Genomic DNA, 26983 nt, shown 5'->3' on the forward strand with positions numbered 1-26983 from the left:
CCTTTAGGAGTCCTCCAGCAGGGCTGGGCCCACACACACACAGAGTAGACGGCCACCACACAGCAAAGCTGAACGCCAACATGGCTTCCAGCCAAAAAACGTCATTCCCCCTCTGCCCAACATTTTGCCTTAACCCAAGGAAATTATTTTAATTCCTCCTCTTTCACTTTCTTTGGGAAAAAGTAGAATTCAGGACTTTCATAGCTCAACAAAGCCTTCAGAATAAAATCTAAATTAGTGAGTTATGGCAGCCAGCCCTGCCTACCCACCTCTTCTGTACCATCTCCCCCAGTGCACCCTGGGTAACTTTGAACCATCCTTTGTCTTGCCCCCAGTGTACCCTGGGTAACTCTTGGCCACCTTTAGGACTCAGCTCAGACATCTCCTCCAGAAAGCCTTCTCTGACCATGCTTCAGCAGTAAATGTGTGCACTCGCAGTAGTGTCCCTGATGTGTGTTCCCACGCACCACCCCCCCCCCCCCAGTGCACACATGCATGTGCACATAAGCATGCACGCACAGTAATGCTCCTACTTTGGGCTCCCACACCCCACCACGCTGCCCCAGCAAAGCATTTACTACATTGCTTCATGCCCAGGCTTTGCCAGTAAACCCCTCTTCTCCACGCTCCATGAAGGAAGAATTGCATCTGGCCTTTCTACTCCTAGCACTGAGCACAGTCCGGGAACCCAATAAACCCTCGAGGAAGGGAAGGAGAGAGAGAAGAGAGGCTGTGCCCAGGCTCTCAGCCCACAGCCCAACCTTCCTGAGCTGGCGGTGACCTCAGGCCTGGTAAAATTCCCTGGAATCAAAGCTGCCAAGAGAGAAAAGGGCGAGGCCTGAGGAAAAGCAGGCTGGAGGGAATGGTTGTTCTCTGAGAAAACCCAAGCAAGAGCTTCAGGGCTCCAGCAACAAAGGTCAAAGCCATTGCTTCAGAATATTTGCAGTGCCCAGTGGGGCCGCAAGGATGGCCTGGCTTCTAATGCTCTAACGTTCGCCTCACAGATGGCCCTGGGCCTGCGGGTCGTGGGACGGTCCAAGGGGGTCTCAGGAACAGCTGCCCCTGACCTGCATGTGCTGGACTCGCTAGGCAGGAAATTCCATGTTGTAATAGCTGGATTTCTTCCCTTCATTCCTGATCTGTGACTAGGGAGTGAATTGGTCATTAAAGAAACCATTTAGGCAGATTTTGGGAACATCTGACTGGGCTGAAGTGTTCAGGAAGGGGAGAAGATAACAGACAAAGCTCTGGGCCACGCGGCCTCACCTTCATTTCCATTACTAGCCTGACTTATGAAAGGGACTAAAAATGTTTCAACGCCCCTCTTCTGTCAGCATCGTCACCAGGGTTGGAGAGAGCTGGGTTCACCCAGCTTAAAAACACACATAGAAAAGCTCATCTGAGCGGCTGCAGTCACGTTATCAAGCTGAACATACGTTGATCTGAGCAGATTAGAGAAATTGTTCCCAGTGTCTCGGGAGGGAGTGCTTTAAACGAGGGCTTTTCAAAGAACAAGCCACTAGGAAGTACTTTGCATACATGTAGCCCGTGAACCTGAGGACAAATAAAAGTAAAGTCAGGCCTGAATCAGCAGCTCTGAGCAGCAGACTGGAGAATTCAGCCGGCATATGTCAGAGATACGGTTATAAAAGGTCGCTATTCAATTTATCTTTCATTTCCTGCACAACAAATAGCAGGAGGAATCAAAAATTATCTTTACATTGCATTTGCACATTTTTTAATCCACTAGGAAAAATCACATTCTCCTTCTTTACTTCCTTTTCCCCAAAAAGAGATTAAATTTTTTTGAAAATTTAAATTTGCTCTTTCCATTCACCAAGAGAATTGTATTCCTCTTGCATTCGATCTGTTCGATCTCAGTTTAGTTTCAAGTTGAGATTTTATTTCATTTCCAGACATGTACAGAGTGGTTGGTATTCTTCTGTTACTCCTCACTTTTGGACACAATTGCGTGGGAAAGTGGTAAGCCTGCTGGGTCACTCGAACTCTCTACTCTTCAATGTAAATACACCCTTTCGGGATGTGAAACCAAACCCACGGAACATCTCCTTCTGCAACTAAGGTTCGAAACCGGAATGAGGCAGTTGAGCACAAAAATATTTACTAAAAACAACTTTTTAAAATAAATGTTAAGCCCTTCTCATTTCATTATTATTTCATTATTAGCTTTGCCTTATAGACTATAAAATATAAGGTGGGTTAATATACTTTGTTTTCAGGGTTTTATTAACATTTTGAAGACAGAAAAAAAGCAGAGATTTCTAACAGAGAAGTTGCATACACAATTCTATATCCTGAAAGGTGGCTCAAATCAAAGAAAAGAAGAAAATAACCTAAGCAAGAAAGGGTCCAGAATCCTTTTCCTTCAGTAGCTTGATATAGGGCAGAATGAGGATCAATGAGCAGCCTACAGAGGGCCCTAGTGGTGACAATAATATCCATCTCAGTTGAGAAATTTGGACTTGACTCAGCCCATCTGCTCTCAGCCCAAGGTTGTCTCTCATTTGGAAATCACACTGTCAACTTGGTTTAGAATATACCCGGGTGAGGCATATGCTTATCCCTGCTGCCCAGGGAGAGGTTGGCATGGAGAAATGCAAAGGCTCCTGATTGAAGCTTCCATTTATGGACTCTCCTCTTCTCTTCTCCCCTAGTTACTGTGACAGTGGGAGGCAAGCAACACTTGCTCGGACTGTATGACACCGCAGGACAGGTACATTTTTATTATCTTGATTCATTAGGGGTTTGGGGGGGAGGAGAAGGATCCATTCGGCTGGGCATATGGGGACTAACAGTACAGACATTCTCTCTTCAAATCATTTAGGGCAAATTTATTGTCTTTCTAAATGACAATCAAAATATTCTTAATATTTTTAAAATATTTCTAATTACAAAAGACTAAGTCATTACATGATTCAAGGTATTGATAGGCAAATAATGACTCATTCACTGGTTGATGATTATCAATAACCAAGATAACATATTTGGCCAACAGTTTCAATTTCTTCCCACCCATCCCAATTCCAGATCCTGGATTACTGAGTCAATTTCATAAATTTTAGTTTCACCCATTAGTTTTTTTCACACTGTATTCTTTGCCCACCTCTTATTTGAATTGCCTAACAAGCTGTGGAAACGTCCAGAAAGAGACAGAGGACAGGGAATAGGGGGTAGGAAAAAGATGGATTAAGTGTTAGAAGGAAGAAAAGCCAGGATCCTGGATGTTTTCCAAAATTGAGGGTCAACCCCTTAATAACTAGAGATTGACTTGAAATTCTCTAAGATTCTTGAAATATTCTCACTCTGTCAGAAATGTTTCTTCAGGTTGGAGAACCTGGCCAACCAATAACGTGAGGCAATGGACCAGAACCCTCAATGTTTCATCAGTCAGCACACGTTCCACTTGGGGGGAAAAGCCGCCCTGCCTTTCTTTCTCTGCACACCACATTCCACTAGGACAAGTTTCCAATGTTACAAGTTCATGGGTTGGCGGGGAAGTGGTTAAGCAGTTGATGGCTGTGGCCCAATTTCTTTGAGAGAGCTTTTGTTACCATATGTCCTGGGTCATTTATTTAGGTCAAAATCAGCAGGTTGTTCAGTCTGTCCAAATTCGTACATCTTAAGTCCTTTGGACTGAACGTTTGACCATGCTCTGTCCCACTGCGAATTTCCTGGTAATTGTTATTTGTAGTTATGCGTTTGTCTAGGCCTTTTCTCACTATTATCTGAAGATATGTCTTTTTGCTCAACCTGAAAGCTCTATGCTAGAAAAAATAACAACAATAAATGGAATTCCCTTTGGGATTTCTTTGTGCATTTGCAAGAACCACTGAATAAATATCTGCAGGCTGGTATTGGACAGACCAAACAGTGGAGAACTTGGCAAGTCTAGCACCAGACTCAAGGCTCCTAAGAGCACTCAGTTTCCTCTTACTGGTAGATGGCTCTTTTGGCCAGCTACTCTCAGGAACTGGGGAGCAGAGGAAATCTCTGACGTCAATACCAAGACACATGACTATGAAAGGATGCCCCTAGATGCCCAAATGGGAAAATCGGATTGGCTCCTCCAAGTTAATGCTCATGCTTCACTCCCCTCCACCAGAAAGCATCCCAGCAATAGAGGTACACTGCTCTTTGGGCTGGAGTTGCCTAGTCTCATTCCATCACATGGTCATTTGATGCCCCCACTCATCAGGACTCACAGCCTGAAAGAGAGAGGAGTTTACACCCTTCTCCTCCATAGTCAGAGTCTATGAATATAATTCAGTTTGAAAAGTGCAACACAGCAAGGACTACTGTCTGACTCTGAAACCTCTCTCTGTTTCCCTTGCCTTCTCTACAAGCCCTCTGTGCCCCTCATGCACATCCAGGCTTCCCCTCTTCTACAGCAATCCACGACAATTGTGCTTCTGTGCCTTAATTGCCCCCAGAACAACCTCTTCAGGCCTCTATTTAATTTCAAATCCAATAAAACTGCTTAAAAGCTCCTGTAGAGCTTAATTATTCTTTCCCACTGCTCTGTCCTTTTCAGAAAAAATTCTAAATTATACTAGTATAGGAGTTGAAGTTCTAAGACAATGTAAAACTACCTTTAAACTCTAAATTGAAGAAAGCAGAATGACCCAAACCTCCGACATGGAAGAAGGTGATGCGCACTAAGAAAGTATAACAACAAATGGGTTATTGATATTCCTTCAGCCTTTCACTTTAGTAATTTCTACCAACTGCTTTGAAAGCTCCGAGGTGGACAAGGTTCATAAGGGAGCATAAAGCATGGGGAAACGAAATCAGAACACATCTTAAGCTTCCTTCTAGGACTAAAATTCTATGATTAGGACCTTAAAGAGATGACTTCAAGAATGCCTACAAGAACTGGAGTAATTAAGCAAAACTATATGAGGGTAGACCAAGGGAGACCTTTCAGCAGTAAAGTATTGTTAAATATTGAAATAAGTTACACTAAAGGATGACATGTAACTCGTTTTGTAGAACAGTCATTCTCAAACTTGAGCAGGTGTCAGAATCACCTCTAGGGCTTGTTAAAACTCAGCCACTGGGCCCCACCACCTCTGAAGTTTCTGATTCTACATGCCTGGGACAGCACCCAAGAATATGCATTTCTAACAGGTTTCCTGGTAATGCTGCTGCTGGTCTGTATGCCGTACTTTGAGAACCACTCATCTAGAACCTTGCCACTCAAAGTTCGGTCCACTGACCAGCAGCATTGGCATCCCCAAGGACCTTGTTGGAAATGCAGAATCTCAGGCCCCATCCCCAGCCTACTGAATCTGAAAATTCATTTTAAGATCTCCAGATGATTCGTATGCATGTTAAAATGTGAGAATCACTACTCTAAAAGTCCTTGGGGACTGAAGCATTGTTCCTAGTGTAGGAGGATGCAGTGGAGAATAGCCATTGTCCGAGGTGATTCCCATGGTTCTACAATGCTGCCAACCAGGCTTTGTAAAAATTTAATTTAGAAGCATTGTCCCAAAATTCCATTCCCAGCCGCAGGTAGGACAATCCAGCCTCTTCAGTTCTAGTCTAGCAAATGTTGCTGAGGTCACATGGCTAAGGAACATCTATAACTAGTTCAAAAATGCTCATTTGGCCAGAGTTATTAACAAGAAAGAGAGGTGATCTCAAAACCAACTGATTAATCCCTGAACCACAAAAAGGAAATAAGTCTCTGAACCCGGAGATAGAGTTCCATTTTGCTGTGAAGAATTAGATTTTCTCACACGAATAAACCAACGAGCAGTGCCCCTCGTCTTTATCTTGAGCTAACTGTGGGTCAGAGTCAATGAAAACAACCTCAAGAAGCACATGTGTTCTGAAAGTTCAGGGGATAGGAACTCATTATTTCTACCCTCAAAGTCAGCCCCGGACAAAATCACTTGACCTTGTTCCCTCCACTTTGCCACACTCAGTGGCCTCTAGCACCGAGGCAGCCCCACCAGCCCCGCCTGAGACCCACTCCCGGCTTTTCACAAGCCAGCCAAGCATTTGCTAAAGACAGTCTGTAATGAAGCCACATGCATACGCTGCCAGCACATGGCAGCTGCTATTAAACATCAGCTCCCTCCCCAAACCCCTGAAACAAATTAATATTTGGACCTCGAGTGGGGGCCTTTGAAGACAAAGAGTCTTCAGAACTCTGGTTCATTGGTTAGGTAGAATTCCAAACATCAGTTTAGGCAATGAAGTGAGGAGTTTTTCGCAGGGTATCTCCGCATGTCACCCCTCAGCTCACACTGGGGAGGCAATAAGGCCAGGCCTGGAAGCCAAATCTATTTAGCTCGTGCCAACTCATGCTGCACGGCACACACCCCTCGTAGTGCTTTACTGAAAGTCTCTCGGAAAGGGATTTCTAGAGCTCAGATCCTTGGCTCCGCTACACAGAGTCCCAGAGCTGACTTTTCCATGACGTACATGCAGGCCAGTTTGTTTAGAGCGCGTCATGAGAGACCAGGCGAGAGCAGCATGTTGGGGCGGGGCTGCTGCAGCAAAGCCTGGGCGTTTGCTGGCTGAGGAACGCCAAACTGTGAGAGGGGTCTCTCCCAGGTCATGGCTCAGAGCCAGGCGTCCCACCGTCCTGCCACTGGCCACCTAGAGTGGGGCCAGCCACGGCACTAAGACGTCTTGCCTCCTTCTCTCAGTGGACTGTCACTTATACGAACAATGTGGGCAAAGCCCCGCTCAGATCGTGGCCTCTCAGGCAGAACTCCAAGATGAACATATCTCAAAGGCAACATTTGCAAAAGTGGCAGTTAGCGGCACTGCCAGGGAAGAAAGAGAATCTCCTGGGTCAGGAGCCTGGTTTCTCAGCCAGGTCAACCCCCAAGTTCTCTACACACACACTCTATGGGGCTGTCTGCATGTGGGAAAGCACAGAATAGTGTCTGTCACCGAGAAACCACAGCCCACAGCAGCTCAGCTGTCACCAGTGACCATGGGAGTGGGGAGCAGGAAACCCATCAGAAACACCCCTTCCTCAGCCAGAGCTGCATGCTACACATCCTTACCCAGCCCTGATTTCTGAAGACCCTCTTATGGCAAGGGCTGAAGAGTCATGCAACCAGGCAGGAAGGCAAGGACAGCTGGGGTTTGCTAATGGCAACCCAGGGTCCACACGGAAGGACGCCAGCCTTCCCTTTGCCATTGGCTGACCCAATGGGGCCCTCTGGAGCACAGATTCTGACATCAGCCCTCTATGGAAAGTTAGCCTAAAACCTCAGAACAAATGTTTTTCCTCAATGAACAACTCAAGCTTTCTTGCTCACATGTATCTTAACATGGTTTTAGAAGTGTGCAAATTGGGGGGTTAGGAAGAGGTCTTCCCACATGACAAGTTATTATAAGTTTAGGACACGATCTCGCTTCTCCCCAAATTACAAAAAATGGATTCAGAGGTGCCATCCGAGTATGCAAATCCTCGGGCTCTCATTCCTACTCAGTTTAGAAAACGTTCATTTCAGATTCAGCCCTGGGATCCAATAAGGTCGAGTCAGTGCAGCAGGACCTGCAGCTGCTGTTGACATGGGATGGAGGACAGACCCTTAACCACTAAAGACACTGTCCTAAGTGGGTTACAAACATTAACACATTTTATTCTCATAGCAACCCTATGAAGGCAGCACTATGATCAACTTCATTTTACAGATAAGGAAACTGAGGCAAAGAGAACTTACCCCAGGTCACACGGTAGTCCCAGGCAGGGCAGGGAGTTGAACCAGGAGGATGGTCTCCCCAGCTCAAGCTCTTAAACACTATGCTGCACTCCCGCCCTATGTGTGTTGCCCACCTTTTCCAAACCAAGCCTGCCAGATATGAATGTATTTATGGGAAAATATGAAAATGAGATGTGTGCGGAAAATCTGGGAGAAGTATCACTCCTAAGAGGACTTGGAAGCAGAATTCTATTTCCAACTTAATGTGGGTATGGGGTGGGGTGGGGTGGGGTGGAGGGGGAGTTTAATGCAACTCTCCTTGCCACTCAAAGTGTGGTCCCTGGACCAGCGCATCAGCATCACTTGGAAATTTGTTAGAAATGCAAATTCTCGCACTTCATCCCACACCTGTGCTGAACGAGAATCTCCACCTTAACAAGATCTGCAGGTGATTCAAACGTACGTAAAGCCTGAGGAGGGCTGGGCTAATGGTCTCACTGACTCACCACCTTCCATCAGGGTGCGGCAGCTCCGGACACATTTAGAACCCAGGTGTTTGGCCCATCTGATGCTAAGGCTGTCCCCGAACTTTTCTTTTTTTAATAGTCACCCATAGTCATCCCAGAATACCAGATTTCCCTTCACACCAAATGACCTCCTGCCTTCGGAGTGAAGTTGGGTGGAAGGCACTCAAAAGTCTACCTGGCCCAAACCTCACCCTCCCTTTTACTCCCACCCCGACCCCCACCCCAGCCTCTTCGCCCACTTTAGCCCTCCAAAGCCCCATTCCAGTAGCTCTTTTAGATTAAAACATTGTCTCTTCAAGAGACACATGAGCACCTCTCTTCCGTTCTCAATTTCCACACCAGAAGGGGCCTCCAACAGCAGCCAGACCACCATCCACTCCTCAAGGCCCCTTTACATCATCTCAGCATGTGATCATCCAATCTGGGCTCAGAACATGTTCCCCTGCAAAAAGTCACTTAAGTTATCAGCTGGGACCAACTCAACTCGCCAACGTCCCGCTGCCCAGCCCTCAGTCCCGAGAGGACACCGCCTTTTACCAACCCTGGACCCACTGCCGTGTTTCATAACTGCAGCCACTGGCAAACAGGGGCTGAAGGAACCGGGCCAGCTCAGGTGTGAGCCTTCTTTAAAGGCATGTTTGCTCTGTAATCTGGATTAAATCGATCTGTCTAGACTTCGGTTTCTTAAACTATAAAACTGGCTGAGGGGAAAGGGAAGCACCGTAACCCGTGGTCCTGAGACTTGAGCTGCAACAGAGTCACCTGGAGGGCTTGTTAAGCCCCAGATGGTGCAGCCCCTCCCCCAGAGCCTCAGCTCCGGGAGGGCTGGGCAGGCCGAGAATGTACCTTCCTAACAAATGCCCAGGGATGCCAGTGCTGCTGGTCTCGGACTGCACTCTGGGAGCCACTGCACTAACTGATCGCTAAGACCTCATCCAGCCTTGAAATTGTATTTTTCCAATTCAGTCAAGTACCTATTCTAGATTATTCTATGTTCAGAGATCACAAAGAACAAGAGAAACTTCACCTGTCTCACTTCCACATAAATCAAATTGTTTCCCATGTTTTCATTTTCTTTCCCTCAGCTGGACTGCCAATTCTTATTCACCCTGTGTAGTTCATGTAGCACGTTTAACAGTGCTAGACAGTCAGTAGGCAATTAATAAACCTTTTTGAACGGAATTACACAGTAGTTCTAAGGTTTCCACAGAAGAGGGATCCAGATTAAAGAGCAGGATAAAACCCAGTGAAGGACTCCAGCAGAAGCCACCGAGAGGAGGGCCTTGGCTACCTGCCAGGACGATAAATGATCAAAAACCAACCTCTCACCTCTTACCTATAGTCAATCCAGCCACCAATGGTCTTCCGAACCTTTCCCTAATGTAAGCAGAATTCTTTTGATAGCTTCTGGGCAAAGAATCACATAAACATGATCCTTTCAGACTTCTGGTTATCTGCTCCCACCTCATCTAATTGTGACATGTTGTGTTTTGGGTTTTGGCTTTGTTTTAAATATACAGTGTCTGCTGCCATCTGGTGGTAATTTCTAGCAGCTGCAAGCCATGAAATAGACACTATATCCCAAGGTCTAACTTTTCCTTTCTTAGATCCCTGTGGTAGAGTATGAGTCTGTATTAAGATTCCTGGATAACTGAGTTTTCAAGAAAATGCTTAATCTGTCACTTAAAGTTCTGAGCTGAAGCAAATAGCGTGGTTACACTTAATTGCTAGAGCTGGATCAAGCTAAGTACCCCATCCTGGTATTTAATAGCTCTGCAACATTGGTCCATGACTGAACTTCTCTAAACCTTAACTTCCTCCTCTGTGAAATGCGGATGTCGATGGTACACCTTTGCAGTGCTATTATGAGGATTCAGCTAGATAATGCATGTGAGTGCCTGCAACAATGCCTGGGGGCCGTGACAAGCCCTTAATACATCCTCAGTTGATGGTGAAGAAAATGATGATGCAAATCAGTTGTTCTCAACTCCATGCCAACCCCAGACCAATGAAATCAGAATGCCCAGACGCCCAGGCCCACTCCCCAGAGATTCTGATTTCATTGGTCCAGAGTAGAAGAGGGTAGTAGAGGCAGGTAGTTGGCTAGCAGGGCATCAGGATGGTCTTAGAGCTCCCCCAGGTGATTCTAATGAAAACTGCTGCAGTCAACGACCCACAGGAAAGCCATTTGTTCATCTGCAGGTCACTGCAGACCCGGTGTGATTCAATCAGTCAACGGCATTTATGGAATATTTGCTGTGGACAGAGTATAAATGGGGCATGAAAAAAACAACATGGTCCCTGCTCCATTTACGACAATCCAGATGGGAGGATGAAGTGGCAGAGGGCAGGTGATGTCATGAACAGTTGCAGACTGTGGCCTGGGAAGGAGTGTTCTTAGATCGTGGGCCTCACAGCTACTCTCAGAGAGAAAGGAAGGAGGCAGAGAGACCACCCGAGAGAAGGTTTGGTGTTCAGGGCTAGTTGTGTAAAGAGGAGGAGAGGTAGTGACAAGAGATGAGCTGTCCCCTTCCCCACCGCCTGCCCCCACCCCTGCCACTGACACACACACACAGACATGGGCACAACTCAGCTGAGATTCAACCAGTAGGCCTGGCCCAATTGCCCAGTATGACCAGTGTTTATTCAGCAATGCACCCAACTCCCAATTATTTGCTTTAATAGAAATGTGGTCAATGAACCACAATAACTGATTTTTTTTTAATTCTTTTTGTTTATTTTTTAGAATTTTCAGATTTTTCAGCATCCTTGCCATCTTGCATTGCATTTTGTTTAAGTAGCTAACAACTTTTGCTAGGGTTTTAAAGACATTAGCAGCACCAGGAGCAGCAGCCGTGTGTGCTGAGCCCCTGAGCGCCGGGCTCCTGGGGGAGCTGAGGACGGGTCAGCGCAGACAGAGATGACTGCACTCGACATTCTGAGGGCCTTCCTCCCGGTCACATGTGTACTTGTATGTGGGCACCCCCTTCTTCAAAAGACATTAACAGAGACAACAGAAATATAGTGAAGTTGATAATTTTAAAATATCCATGACATATTACATTTAAAAAACAAGTGGCACAACAGTATGAACTATATAATCAACTTATCTTTTTTAAACTAAATGAATGTATATTATATATGTAAATAAATATAAAATATTTGGAAGGGTACTGTTAAAGAGTGGCTCCCTCTGGGAAGAGAAGAGAAACTATTAGAGATCATGTGGGGGATGAAAACAAAATCTCACATCTACTCTACGTACTTCTGTAATGTTTGAACTTTTGCAATGAGCTTATGTGAGTTTTATGACTGTTTTAACTGTTGGAAAGAGTAGTCGAGATCCTAATAAATGAATTGATACGTTGCCCATGTCTATGTACACATATATGTGATAAGTGTGAACATAGAGGTTTGGTCGCACCTATGCATGTATGATACGTGTGTAGTGTGTATACATATATGAACTATGTGTGGTGTGTATGAACATGTATGCCATATTGTAGTGTATGAGGACATGTATGTCCACATAGTACATGCATATATAGAATAAGTATACACACATACACATAAAATTACTTTTGGCTTATGTGTTACTAAATTCTACGAAAATATATATCATCTCATGAAACAGCAGATTTTATCTGGGAACCTCTTAAAACATTTTACACACAATAAAAAGAACTTGCTTACATTTTTTCCAAAGTAGATCCAATGTCTTACTTTGTTTTTGTCACCTCCCATTAAAACAGCATCTTCGTAAACATCTTATGTAACCAGGAACTCTTCAACCAGAGCATTTCCAGTCTAAAAAGGCTTTGGGGAGAAAATAATTAATCTGGCATTTTATTTATTAAGCCACACTGTGGCCTTTAGGTTGACTTAGAAACAAATCCCAAATTCTTAGCTCTAAACCCTCACACAGTACATTTCGTCAAATATTGTACTGACTGACTTGGCAACAACTCTTAGCTTTGCATTTTGGTTAATTTATTCTAAATTAAATTTGAATGCAATTTTTAAAATTGTATAGGGAGAGAATCTCGGTGCCTCAGCCAATGGCCCACTAGTTTAGATCCATATTCTGTATTACATGATTCCAATGTGTAATAATCCTTCTTCAATTACATACATTAAATGGGTGACCTTTATGTATGTAAATTCTCTCACTAAAGCTGTTAAAAAAATTTTTAAGTTTATTTTAAAAGGGAGTAATTTTTAATCTCTATACAAAAAAAAAAAAAAGTGTTTTCCTGACGGATGGCTCCTTTATTTCTAGTAACATAGGGAACCACCAGATTCCAGGGAGGGGGGAGGAACGAGGTCACAGCGCGCTGCGGCGGATTCTTGTCTGTGTCGCTCCCTAGAAACACCCTGGACCCACCTGCCGCAGGCTGAACCAACTGCTCTTTCCACAGGAGGACTACAACCAGCTAAGGCCGCTCTCCTACCCCAACACCGACGTGTTTTTGATCTGCTTCTCTGTCGTAAATCCTGCCTCTTACCACAACGTCCAGGAGGAGTGGGTTCCGGAGCTGAAGGACTGCATGCCTCACGTGCCTTACGTCCTCATAGGGACCCAGGTTAAAGGCGGATGGTGGCAAGGGTGGGGCGGCTGGGGCGGCGAAAAGGAAAGACCCTTTAGGTTTCTCAGAAACGTCCGGTTCTACCAAACACTTTAGAAGAGTGTCTCAGATATATCAATCCTATGAACAGCCGTTCTTAAGACCTGCATGATTATTTAGCCCATAGTTGAAAAGATAATAGAGCTATTTAACATGAAGCGGGAGGTTTTGATGTGACCTTTAAAAATTACTTTCTCATATAAATAACAAGAAAACAAAAAAAAATTACTTTCTCAGCTTTTTATTTTTAAATAACAAAGTAAGTTTTGAAATATACACCCTTCTCCAGTGCTGAGGCAGAGGAATGAGGTGAGGATGTCAATTACACTTATCACCTAATATTTTTTATATCTAAAATCTACAATTGTTTGAAAGTCACAAAATAGGTGTGAATGTCAAAATGACCCCAGTAATCAGAATGGGCGTATTATGACAAGAAGTCCTTAGTCACACTCCTGGAGAAAGAAGACAGAAATCCACTGCTCCCTGTTCCCTTTAAGCCTCTGGGTCTTTCAGATCTTAGAAAAGAAGTTAAAACAGATCTACCAGATAAAAGAACCTGAGATTGTAAAAGCTTTTCAAGTGTTTTGAAAGCTCATAAAGTTCCATAGTTTGAATTTCCAACAGCAAGCAATTGTAGAAATGTATTAAAGATTGTTGCAACTTTATATGGTCTTAAATAGATTTTGTTCTTTACTATGTTGAAACCCAAATTACTATCCCAAAGACGTAGAAATGCAATAATACTGAAGGGCCTTATTGTTATCTGTTTCACACGCTGCTGTTTCTCATTTTACATTTCACTTGACAAGGAGAAATTTTTTTTTTTAAGATTTCATTTTTTTTTTCCTTTCTCTCCAACCCCCCCGCCCCCCGGTACATAGCTGTATATTCTTTGTTGTGGGTCCTTCTAGTTGTGGCATGTGGGACGCTGCCTCAGCGTGATTTGATGAGCAGTGCCATGTCCGCGCCCAGGATTCGAACCAATGAAACACTGGGCCACCTGCAGCAGAGCGCGCGAACTTAACCACTCGGCCACGGGGCCAGCCCCCAAGGAGAAATTTTTTTAAAAACATAAAAGAAAAAAAATATTGCCTAGAGAAGATATGGACAGATAATTAACACATCCATAAATCAGAGTACAGTTAATGCTTCTTCTGTGAAAGATAAGTATTTGTTTGTTTCAATGAAGTCTTTTGCCTTAATTCCAGATGATAATGTTTCACCATATTGATGGGGTCCGGATCTCTGCTGCCAAAATATGTGAAAGGACGTGCAAACATCTTTGTGTGATCTGAGCCTGTTTTATAACAGAGGGGCACTAGGTTGAACAATGAAACCTAAAAATAAAACAAAACACCAGTTAGTAAACTTGAGCAGTGTGCTTATAAATGGGACCCTAATAGATGAATATATTGGCTTTTCTTTAAAACACAAGTCTTTATGTGCCCACATTTACACCCATTCACGGGTTCACGTACACAGTGAGATTTTTAAAGCAACTGAAATATTTAATTATCAAACCTAATCCAAACGTGTATACCATTTCCGTAGTAGTTCTACCTTTGAAAAGAACATTTTTACCTTGGAAATTCCTCTTTAGGATTTCCTTTCAGAGCCTGCAGCACAGTCAGAAGTCCTAGCAGGTGGCAAGTCTTCATCCTTTCAAGGGTGAAGATTTGCTTTGGAAAAGTATCTCCCCCACAACCCTGCCCAAAAAAGATGCATTTAGAGCCAGGAAATAAACTATTAAATAATGAATGATATAATTCAGGATCAAATGAGTCCTGGCAGTAAGGTAACAAGATTGATTATCTTGTATGTCTTCTATAAGTAGGGTCTAGAAATAAATAGGAAATTTCACAAACATCTGAGACAGCCACAGCATCCCTGGAGTAAGTCCTCAGCTCCCAGGGTAGTTTCTTTGAAGGAGAAAGTGCAGGGAAAGCCTGATGTTTACACTTTTTTAGATATAATATGGTCACCGTACATGCTTCCTTAAAGAAAATTCGGCAACTTCGTAGATGTTAATTTCACAGGGGGGAAAAAAATCTCTATAATGTTACAGTTTAAAATATCTGGTAAGGCCTGAAAAAATAAATGAGTTTGTCACACGTGTGTTTTTTGCCAGATTGATCTCCGCGATGACCCCAAAACCTTGGCCCGTTTGCTGTACATGAAAGAGAAACCTCTCACCTACGAGCACGGTGTGAAGCTCGCTAAAGCGGTACAGTCGGGTTTGAATTTAATTCCGAATGTGTGCTGAGAGAAGAGGGTGATGTGTGCTTTGGAATGGGGGCACTGCATAGGCTTTTGCTGTAAAGTACAATGTGTTCAGAATCTTCTCTCTGCTTTATATTCTCCTCTCTGTCCTAGTCAGGCTGGAAGGGACCGTTTGGTGAGCATTCTTGTCAGCCAGCATTGTCTGGTTTTCATTAAGAAAGAAACTTGGTGAATTTAAACAGCCGAAGCACTTATCATTACACTTCGCAACCTCTAGAATAATCCACTTGCCATATTTCGGATGAATACAGGGAGTTGTTAGATATACATTTGTAAATCTCACTGCTTATTATCAGCGTAACTCATTTAAATGACCCCATAAAAGGCATTTTGTAATTTTCTTGGGAGAAACTTAGATTAGCATCTGGCAGAGTTATATTTGTTCTATATTTCTCACCATATAATGAATAGCCACTTAGAGAGGCTGCTTATGTTACAAACAGCGTCTAGAAGAATAACATATACCAAAAGGTAAGTAGTTGGAGAATCCAAGTGGCTACTCGGCAGATAATAGCAACTTGCTCACGGCTGAAACTCTTTGCACAGAGCTGTCTTCATTCTTGAGAGCTTCACATGAGTAGTGATTTTGTTGGGGAAATGCTCTAGAAAGTATTTGCCAGACACCAAGTCTTGCCTTCCCCTTACCACCGCCATGTGTGCAACAGCAGACACTAAAATAGACACGAGGGGATGTAGGTACTTTATGCAAAAGGAGGCTTATAAATCGTATTTCTACAACCTGAATCCACCTCTTCATTGATTTAGTTGCAAATCCATCACCCCAGGCCAGAGGTTTCAGAAATTTCTTTTACTTTCTAGAGTCACCAACCCTGCAAAACGAATGCGCCAGTGTGAGTCAAGAGTCACCCTTTTAAACCAGTCAAAGTAACAATAACTACAGATTCTTCATGAATAAAAACCTATGCATTTCTCTTATTAAAACTTTCTTATAGGCGCCAAACCTAAATGATACACTTGAATAGAAATGAGTTAAGTAAAATTTTGTTTCTATGGATTCAACACATGAGAACATCTCACAAATGCTGGAGAGACAGAACGCTTGTACTTCTGTGAGTAGTGAAGAGAGAACCACCAGTGGGAGCCGAAGCCCATTACAGGCTCCATCTCATTGCAACCTCGTGATAACTAACCCGTTGAACCAGAGAGTGTTTGTATCATCTTACAGATGAGGAAACCAAGTCTTAGGGAGATGAACATGTTGGATTCATGCAGCTGATGATAACACAGTCAAACGTTCCAGTCCAGCTCTGTGGACATCACCCCCATGCGCCTGACCGGTGTGCAAACTGTCTCCTCTGACTGTATATTTTTCCTCCAGTAAAATGCGTACATGTCTTTAGGTTCTTCTATCTTTTCACTAAACATTCGGCTTAAATTCTCTCACTAAGGAGCATAAATATATAGCTCCATAAATAATGGTATGTGATTCCTAGCTACGCATTTTCACATCGAGGAGGCCCCCATGGGCTCGGCACCTGCTTTGCCAGAGCTCGGTTTCTGCATGCCTTGCGTCCCGCCTGTCTCCCACCACCATCCTGTCGGCGTCCTAGCCTGACTTCTCACTTGGAAGGTTGTTTTTTCTCTCTGAAAAGAAGTTGTTCCAAAACCTCCCCTCTTGTTTCAGACTTATTTTAGGAACAATGGCTGAGTTCACCACTTTATTGCCTTTTGCCAGTTTCTCCTAGCAACTGCTCTCAGAGACAGAGAATCATGTTTAGCTTACAAAATCCAATTTAGAAGAAAATCAAGCAAGAGTTTAACTTGTTTCATCACAATTCATGTAATTATAGAGATGCTTTAAGTTTCTCTGCTCCCTGACTTTCCTGTCAAGTAGTTTATAATAACAGCCAGCGTTTATGGAGCGTTTGCAGCGTGCTAGGCTGGGCGCCAAGAGCTTTACGTGCCTCGTCTTAATTAATCCGCACAGCAACCCCCTGAGGTCTGTATATTATTATCTCCACTTTCCCAGAGGAAACTGAGGCTCGGCGAGGCTAATGGGATGCTGCTAGAAAGTGGCAGGGTAGGACATGGAACTGGACCGCAACTACCACACTCTTCCCCCAGCTCCTACAATCAGAAAAGAAGCGCTTAGGTTTGGGGCTTCTTTTTTTATCTGCTGGAGCCTCATGTTTTAATGTGCATATTCTCCCCATAACTTAGACACTTTACAAGTTCAGGTTTTTCATACCCAATTCCTTTTGTTCAATGCCTTCCATTTCCAAAGCATTTTTCATCTATCATCTCTCTTTGATCTTAAAGGCCATTTTATTTCTAAAGGACATTTTCATATCATACATATTTACAGTTCTTTACACTCCAAAGTCAACCACATTTACGTAAATATTTTGTATCAATTTATAATAAATATTCATTCTTATCTCTTTCCTTGTCTTATCGGCCCTCTTTTCACTGTTGCATGTTTTCATCTTCAGCCTACTTTTCCCATGCTTTACTCCTTTGTGATGTCTGCATGGCTACTGGATTTATTTGACAATAATTGATTGAACACCCAATATGTGCCAAGTGCTATGGCACACTTTAGCTCTAAGATTATGATTCTTTCTGCATTCTCCTTCCCAGTTCCACTTGATACAATCTAATTTCTGACTTCCTAAGGTGTTTCTTCATAAATCACTTTACAGTTCTTCCTTTTTCCGTCTTTGGCCTCTTTTTGCCCTCTCCTGCCATCTTCTTCCTCCTGTGCCTTTTTCGTTGTTGTTCTCACACTTTGGCCTAGCTCCTGTTTCCGGCTGAGGTTTTAATGTGCACCAGTGGGGTTTCCAGTGGCAGAATTGGTGCAAAAATCCTGTAATCCCTGTTTAGTCATGTTAACCAAGCGGAGTCTGTAACACCCTCCTCCTGACTGCAAAGTCACTGTTACCCTCCTTGTTTTGTGCTCTGGCCATTGCCTCTTCCCCCCATGGTCATTGAAAATGGGTCACGGGCCAGCCTGCGTGGCCTAGTGGTTAAGTTTGGTGCACTCTGTTTCAGCAGCCCAGGTTCAGTTCCCGGGCGTGGACCTACACCACTCGTCTGTCAGTGGCCATGCTGTGGTGGTGGCTCACATACAAAAAGAGGAAGATTGGAACAGATGTTAGCTCAGGGCAAATATTCCTCAGTGAAAAAAGGAAAAAACAAAAAAAGAAAATTGGTCACTCCACCACTGTTGTCTGAGTTACAGAGATGAGGGAGAGACAGCCCTGCCCTGGAGAGGCCCACAGCCCAGCAGAGAAGAGACAGACAAAGCATGCCAACTGAACAAATACAACAACAGATGTGTGCGCAAGGGTCTGAGGGAACAGAGAGGAGGGAAGGATGGACACATTCGGGGAGGAGAATTCAGAGACAATTACTAGGAGCAGTTGACATGTGAGCCAGATTTGAAGGATAAGGACAAGTTTGCCAGGTGGACAAAGTTAGGGGACTGAGGAGAAAAAATTCCAAATAGGGAGACCTGTACATGCAAAGGCATCCTTTAAAGCAAAGGGCAAGCACATCAGCAAGTGATGGACCATACTTCACCTGCAAATGTTTTGATCAGTCTGCACAGGTATTTTTAATGTGATTTGGTGGCCAACACTGAATAATTTGGAAACTTTAAGGAAATACACACACTTCTGGCTTCTAAAAAAAATCAGAAGTTTTGGCAACACTAGCCAGCATTTCCACATCAACTACAACTTTTAAACAGCCTTTTAGACAAGATAAGTACCCTTCAGTTTGCCACAATCCCCACCACTCCATATTACCTACATGTACTCAAGCAGTGCACTCACATTATCCACCCTTGAGTCAGCAATCTCTGCTTTAGAGTCTCCAAAAAATCAGCAGCAAATCCATCCAGCCTAGAAACGCTTCTCCTCTTTCAGCAATTTGATCATGATGCTGATTTGTTGAGATAGAATTTCTCTTGCAAGACATTTGGTTCTTTTTCCTTTTCTTGTCTCTCAAGTTGCCCTCTCTGTGTACCTTTCCCAATTCTTAAGTAAGAAATAAAGACCTTCTCCGCTATTCACTGTTTGTTACTCTGTTTATCCCACTGACAACTTCTCTCCTCTCCATTTACAGGAAACACCTCACTTTTCCTTCCTTCTTCTCTCATCATCCTCACTCCGTCCACAACAACTTACCCATTTGTTCCTTAGTTTAGCTTTTTCGGCCACATTTCTTTACATTTGCTAGAGACAGCCCCACAGAGTGGTTAAGACTCTGGCTCAGGAAACAGACATTCAAATCTCTGCCATTTTCTTAGTTGTGTGGCCTTAGGGAGGTTACCTAACCTCTCTGGGCATCAGTTTCCTGAGCTATGAAGTGAGGATGGTGATAGGCTTACTTCATAAAGTTTTTAGGACGCTAAATGAACCCATGGACCATGAGGTCCAGCTCAGCAAACTAGAGTTGCTCCATGTGTGTGCCCTTCCAGACATGTATACAGCTAGGAAGACCTCTTTGCCGTTATTCCTTCCAGTTAAACTCTTTCTTATTCTGCAACAAATCCCATCTCCACGAGGACGACGTGGAAGTACTGGGTTTTCTTCCACTTGATTAGTGGCTGTGGATTTGTTTGTTTTTTTAATTTCTTCTTGTCAGACTCTTGTATGTTCTGTACATCTCTGATGAATTTCTCAGCTTTTAGGACAATGAATTTTAGCTATTATAAAGTTACAGGAAAAGTGTTCTTTCAGTTTGCATTCCCCAATCTCTATTTTTTTCTTGAAAATAAATCATTTTGGTAGAGCGTGTTCCAGATTGCTAACAAGAGTATCTAAACAAGGATCTGTGAATCCTGAGCTCTTACAGGTATGTTCTAAATATTTGACTGTGGAGGTCACCTTGCTCTAAGAGGCAGATGACGTTACTGCCGTAAGAAGAGCCGTATTTCCTTGAGACAGTTTTCCATTGCAAATTTCTGAGGGCACACACAGATGGTTCGGCCTTTTCAGCAGTGCCTGTAACGTGGCTGTGCCTGTTGCCTAAACCACGAAGAATTCTTCTCTGCCCCTCAGAGCACCGATACGTAGTTAACAATACTCACCTGAGAACTGGGTTCTGATTCTCACACACGTTTCCCAAATCACACCCAAAATCTGTTGGCTACTTTTCCTGGAGCTGTCAGTACAAAATAGTGTTATATTAACCCAGTTACACAACAATGCCTTGATCTACCGTTTCATTATCTTCAGAAATGTCTGAATTGGGAAAGACAAGTTTGGGCTCCTCCTGCACCATCGAAAGACAAGCTCTGACACAGTGTCAGCAGAACTCTGGGTGGGGGTGGGGGAAGAGAAGGAGAGAGAGAGAGCACTCGCCCATCCTGCAGGACCAGACAGCCCAGAACCCCCTGTGTGAGCTGAGCTCAGCCCAGCTCGCCTGTAACTTCCAGAATCAGCTGAGGCTTGTGACGGTTGGGGCAAGGTATTCTGAATAGAAAGGCCCCACAGCGCTTTCTGGGTATTTTTCAGGATGACTGACAAGAGCCAGCACATCACAAGCAGTCATTTAGTTGACCCATTTATTAGAGTGGTGTGCTTTTCACATGTGTTCATATCAAGTGTTGGACACATCTCAAAATGTAACAGATGACATTTCATGACATTATTAGGAAAATTTTCTCTACCTTTAGCCCTCTCTTGCATCCAACTGTTTTTAATTATAGAAAAGTTATGTTCTAACCCAAAGGCCAAACTATAGTTGAAATGAAGCCACAAAATAGATTTTCAACATCCAACATCTTTTCTTTGGCTCATACAGTGACGATTCTTTATAGCAAAGAAAAGAAAAAGTGTATAATATCTGGACCCAACCAGAACAATTTTATTTCACACTCAGGTTTTCTATCTATGGGATTTCAAATGAGTGGGCAACCTCACTTCATTAATTGTCCGCTTGACCAGCTTCCTGCAGAGTTGAGTGATCAGGGTCATAGTTACTGTCATGGAACAAGGAAAAGAACACACAGCAAGAGAACCAAGTTGTAGGTCTAGTTCTTTCACTCTCTAGTCGGATGTCCTTAACAACTCATTTTACCTTCTGCACCTGTTCCCACCTGTTCTAAGCTAAACCACAAGTTTCCTTAGTCCACACGTTGTGAACTGGCTGGTCGCTGCCAAAGACATCCCACATCCGTGTCCTGCTTGGCCCACAGAATGTTTTAAAAATTGGTAAATATTAACTAAGAATCCAACTCCTCTTGAAAAATACAAAGATGGGCAACAGTGACCCAACATTCCTGCTTGGCAATAATTGCCTGAAGCTAAGTAAGACTGCCAATTCTAGAGGTGGGGTGCATGTCACAGTCCACCACAATCCCCGCCTCTCCCTGTTGTCTGGTAGCAGCCCTGCTGTACACATTTACATAAGTTACTGGCCCTAATAGGCATGTGATTTTGCTACCCTGCTTTGGCCGTTTATCTGCTGTGGTTTCCAGGAGCTCAGCATCCAGCTGTCTCTTCTGCATCTGCTGTCATTTTTCAGTTATTCTTACATGCATGTGATGGAAACATTTCTCCAGATGTCCTTAATATTCAAAGGCCCACATCATAATCTCATCTCATACTGAGCTTGTGAGTAATTAAAACCCTGGATCTCCTTCTCATGAACTATCTCATGAAATTGCCTGCCAAATGTCATCTGCTCTGGCCTGCAATTTTGTTGTTAATAAGAATCTACAGTTCTGACTTGAATTTCTATATTTCTCATAGGGATTTTGTGATGATCAAATACACTGTAGTATGAAATCATCAAAAGCTTTGAAATAAAGCCCTAAGCAAGCACAAAATATTGTATCATTTAAATATTCATACACTGTATACTGACAAGTAGGGTCTCTGTCAGGAAATGCTTTTTATGATTTTTATTTTTATATGCTTTGGGTTTTTTTAAACTGCTTTAAAATGTGGCTTGTAAAGTATGTTAAAACTGGAAAATAATACTAATCAGGGATTCCCTTGTTGAGAGATACCTTATGAGAAGTGCATTTCAATCAAGAATGACTTACACCACCATGTCACCCACTCTCTTTCTTGTGCCTTATCACCCACGCTGACACTTTGCCGTGCTACATACAGAAAGAGATACTTGTCACTTGTACAGGATTTACACATTCTGTGTACAATTGAGAGGGTACTAAAAACAACATCACGTAGCCCTGTTGTTCACAAAATATATTTAAACCAAATCGCTGGTTTTGAATCCTCTCTTAATTTTTATAATTTTATATTCTTATGTTAGGAATAAATGATTGTGGATCACTTTCATAATTTATTGCTTATGAAAGAGATCCGCAACCCTTTATTGTTGATATCGGAAAGTAAAAAATATAAAAATACAAAAATTCAGAAGAGCAGATGCAAATTGAAATGCCAAAGGAACAAACATTCAGCGGCAGCCAGCTGTAGCGTAGCACGGGGCTGGGCGGAGGCCTGACACCACTGAGCTTTTTTCTCTTTTTTCCCTCTCACGCCTTTCCCTCTTTTGTGTTTAAGATTGGAGCACAGTGCTACCTGGAATGCTCGGCCCTGACTCAGAAAGGTCTCAAAGCGGTTTTTGATGAAGCGATCCTCACCATTTTCCACCCCAAGAAAAAGAAGAAACACTGCTCCGAGTGTCACAGCTGCTGTTCGATTATCTGAGGTGGCTTGAGACCCGCCTCCACCCCATCTGTGGGTGAGATGGCAGCCAACCTCTGCGACTGACCGAGCTCACGCCAAAAAGAGGGGCATGACCAGAGAGGAAGTCCCTTCACTCCGAGGCTTGCTCCTCCACCCTGGGAGCCCCTGAAGCACAGCACCCCAGTCAGCCAACTGCCACGTCCTCCCTGCCAGCCGGAACAATCCATGTCGCGCACTCTATGAGAGGCTGAGCCCAGATTTCGGCCAGCACCGCTGCTGACCGTGTTGGAAACAAGGTCAAAAGCCATCTTGCATTTTACATCCCCTTCTCCCGTGAACGTGAAGCTAATAAGAAACCATCGCAGGGAAACCAAAAGAGGCACTCAGTTCCTGTATTGGCGGCCTTACTTGATGTCTTTGACAAAACATGAGACTACAATACGTACTAACCCTTTTTTCTGAATCTGCTGTTCCACTTATGTGTCTTACATTCATTTGTATTATGTTAAGAAATTTACTAATTTACCACTCTACTCAGGCCTTACAAATCCATACCAAATTAGCCTAAAGACAAAGGGTTTTATATGCATTTCTATTTTCAGCATGTTTCTACCAAAGCTATTAGAAGCAACAGGTACCTCTGAATGCCTAATTACAAGAAAATGTTAAAAATTTCAGAAATTTACAGAGCCATGATTTTGGAACCTGTTTGAAAGAAAACATCAACTGAATCGTTGCAGGTCTACATTTTTTGCCAAAGATTCACCCTGAAAATGCTTACGATGATAGGTAGCCTTATTTTTTCCCTATTATATTGTCTCGGCAAATTACAAATGAACTGTATTTAAGAAAGTGTATTTCTGCTCTTCAATCACATTGGTTGGGAGGAGAATATGGCAGATCTATTTTTTAAAATATTCTTTATTCAGCCCTCCCTTCCCCATTGTATGTCCCTTCCCTCCTTTGATTTCACACTTTCTCCCATGCCCAGTAATAACCTCATCTAAAAGAAGGATCTGGCCTTGGAACACAAAAAAGTATTTTAAAGTTCTCAAAGGTTAAGCAAAAGTGCCCATTTTTTCCACTTTCTTCCAGTGAAAGAGCTGCTCAGCTTGCCCCACTTGAGCTCTCATTCTATTTAAATGACGTTTTCCAAGTACAGCTGGTACTAAAATATTGTTTCTCCCTATTTCCTATCTCATTGTCCCAAATGTGTATGTAGGGGCTGGATGCATGAGTATCAAGCTCTGCATCTGTTTATTCCCTCCTTCCAAAATGATGTGCTCCATAGAACAGGGACTTTGGCCTTGGGATGATAAAAGCCCCGGGTAAGGAATTATGTGCCCTTTCTTTATGACTCTGTCAAATATCCAGGGATTCTTGTATCACAGAGTGGGTTACTTCCTAGCTTTTAATTAGAGACTATAAAGGCTTCAAATTAGTCATATTTGCTTAGAATTACCCTGGAAACACCCAGATAGGCACTTTATTTTTTATTTCAATTGCATAAGCCAAGTGCCTCTTTGCAGCATGAAATTACACAATTTTAGTTTAAGAATTTCCAGAGTCGTATTCCTTCTCTTGGAAAAATCCAATCTTTCTAGTCTCTTCTGCTCCTGGAGGAAGCACATTTAAAAAGTGTATGGTGTGGATCTTTTCTGTTAAGACCTCCCATGACAACCCTTCAGTTTGTTGGGTTTTGTTTGTTTGTTTAGATTTCTGAAATGTGTTTTCCCTTCTTCTACATTTCAAGTTCTGTTTCTCTTCTCCCTCATCTAGTTGCTAAACATTTTTTTAAACACACACACACACACATACACCCTAAAAGAGAACGAGAGTTTTGTAAGTCAAAGCTTGACATTTAGAGAAAACAAGGACTTTCTGCCTTTGTAAATAGAAATCAATCGTGTATCAACTATAATTCTGCAGAGGTTATGAATTCATCCTTTACAAACAATAGTGAACATTTAGCCCCATAATAAATGAAGTGTGTTAACCAATTTTGTTACATTATTGCATAGTTACCTCTTGCTAAAGGGCCGCTCCTTCCTTCTCAGTGATGTGGATGAAAAATTGAGAGCAGTGTGTTTGCTCCACCAAGGAGAATTTTCCAGATGTGTGCTCTCAACAGGCAAATGGTTCCCCAGGCCATCGCCTCCCTAATGGGCCACAGGGATTAACTTGTTCACAGTGGGAAGATCACGCTCTCGCCTGGAACCAGAACCTGGAGAGAGACTGTTAGTGTGGGGGGAACACAGGCTCCTAGAGGTCTCGGGAGCTAATTATTGAATAAAAATAATGAAGAACAGAGCAACCTAAATAAGTTAATCTCATTCCTCCTAATTAATCATTTATTCCTTGTTTCATGACAAGATGTAGTTCATTTCACTAAAAAGTGTTTTCTGCCATAAGACTGAATAAAACTGTATTCTGAAACCAAGATAAGAAGAGACATCGAAATCTGAAGAAGGATCCTTTAATGGTCTATATTATCTTGCAAAGTCAAGAAGGGGCAGTCCATCTCCATTCGAGGGTAGAGTCTTAACTTGTCAGAGCTAGAAAAGGCCTCAGAAACTATAGTCCCGTCCCCTCATTCTACAGACAAGAAAACTCAAGCTCGGATGGGTTAGAAGAGATGTGGTGGAGCTGGAACAGATCTCAGCTTTTCTGCTTCCCACCCAGCGCCCTTCAACTCTATACTGTAATCTATTTATTATCACACATATTAAGTTGGAGTTTCATAAGTGTATTATTGGAATTGCATCTGATTATCCTACAGATCCTAGACACATTCCAAACTCATGATTTAGGCAACCATAAATAAGATAATCCATCAAACTAGTAATAACCTAGAGACAAGAATTTGATGCTAATATGCTGGAATCCCCAGTATACAATGTAATATAATCCAAATCTAATTGCACAGTATACACTAATGTGATCTCAGTCTAATGTCTCCATCAACTAGCTAGTATGGCAGTTTTTTTTTTCAATCAGATGGTTGATTGTTTGGTAGAAATTAATAGACTCCTTGGGCTATTTTGGAAACAGAAAAGGACTAAGATACAAGTCAAAGCCATGTGGGCAGTAAGAAATCTGGGCTGATTGCTGCCAAGAAAAGTTATACTCAAAGAATAATTACTGAACACAATAACTACAATAACCATAAACCAGGAAGCACTAAACAGGCAAATCAAAAAGCAAGTCACACGCATATGACAGGAAGGGAGATTTGATCCTGAGACTTCAATAAAAATATACCTGACCATGATATGCAAAGAACCATTTAGAAGACTTCTGGCCCATAAGAGAAGTGCCAGATAAAGTGGCTGTAACCGGACACGATTTCCATGGGACCACCAATAAGGAAAGAATATTTCAATGGTAGCAAAGAAGCAATCACAACCATGCTCACAATTTTAGGAGAAAACAACGTTAAACCTGGAATTCGAAGCCAACAAAAATGTCATTATTTAGAGCATTAGGTCCTGTGAGCAATAACCTCAAAAGTAGAGTCTTCAAGAAGAAATATTTGACTTGAGGTGAGCCTTTAAAAATGCAGCATTGCATTCATAAAGGCAAACTCATCCATGAGACCAAGGTGATGGAAGATTAGAAATTGAGGTTTTGTTTTAAAGGGATGTTTGACACCATGCTGGAAATGGTTGTCTAACCATTTCTGTCTTCGTTTTTAAATCTACCCCATGTTTAGATGCCAGAATGCAAAATGTGCGTTCTCTTCAACCGAGAGAACCACAGGTCACCAGCTATTCTCTTAAGAGTCATTGAGTGGGCTGCCCAAGGACAAATAAGGAAACTCAACAAAATATTTTCACTTCAAGGGCCGTTAGGGACAGAAAGGAAAAGAGGTGGTGAGGGAAACCAAGTTTCTTACAAAGAAGTTAGGAACTTTGAAAAAGGAACATTTAGAGAATGGAGAGAAAACTAAAACCACATACAAGGCAAATACACATAGTGGACAATTCTCCCAGAGAATTGCCAATTTATGTCGAGTCTCCAGAGACATAGGGAGGAAAGGAGGACCATTCACGTGAAGAACATTCCATGTTTCTGGGTATCTAAGCAGAGTCAGCCCCCAGGGCTTATTGTGTGATAATCCTAGATAATTCCACCTCACAATTCATTGAAAACGGATGAAATGCTGGACAATCCTGTTTGGGTCTTTAAAAACCTGCACCTTCTCTGCCAATATAAAGCAGGCTGTT

General features: G+C 42.8%; 1 protein-coding gene across 1 annotated transcript in view; it reads left to right on the forward strand.

Annotated features, from left to right (window-relative positions):
• Window positions 1-25080, forward strand: part of RHOJ (ras homolog family member J) — an 83886-nt gene extending 58806 nt beyond the window's left edge. Inside the window, exons 2-5 of the mRNA XM_014853690.3 lie at window positions 2676-2734; window positions 12637-12801; window positions 14975-15070; window positions 22632-25080. Of these exons, the coding sequence (XP_014709176.1) occupies window positions 2676-2734; window positions 12637-12801; window positions 14975-15070; window positions 22632-22778 (467 nt within the window). The 3' untranslated portion in view covers window positions 22779-25080. The remainder of the gene's footprint in view (window positions 1-2675; window positions 2735-12636; window positions 12802-14974; window positions 15071-22631) is intronic.
• Window positions 25081-26983: the final 1903 nt, after the last annotated feature.

Source organism: Equus asinus, chromosome 7, assembly GCF_041296235.1.
Source record: "Equus asinus isolate D_3611 breed Donkey chromosome 7, EquAss-T2T_v2, whole genome shotgun sequence".
Lineage (NCBI taxonomy): Eukaryota > Metazoa > Chordata > Mammalia > Perissodactyla > Equidae > Equus > Equus asinus.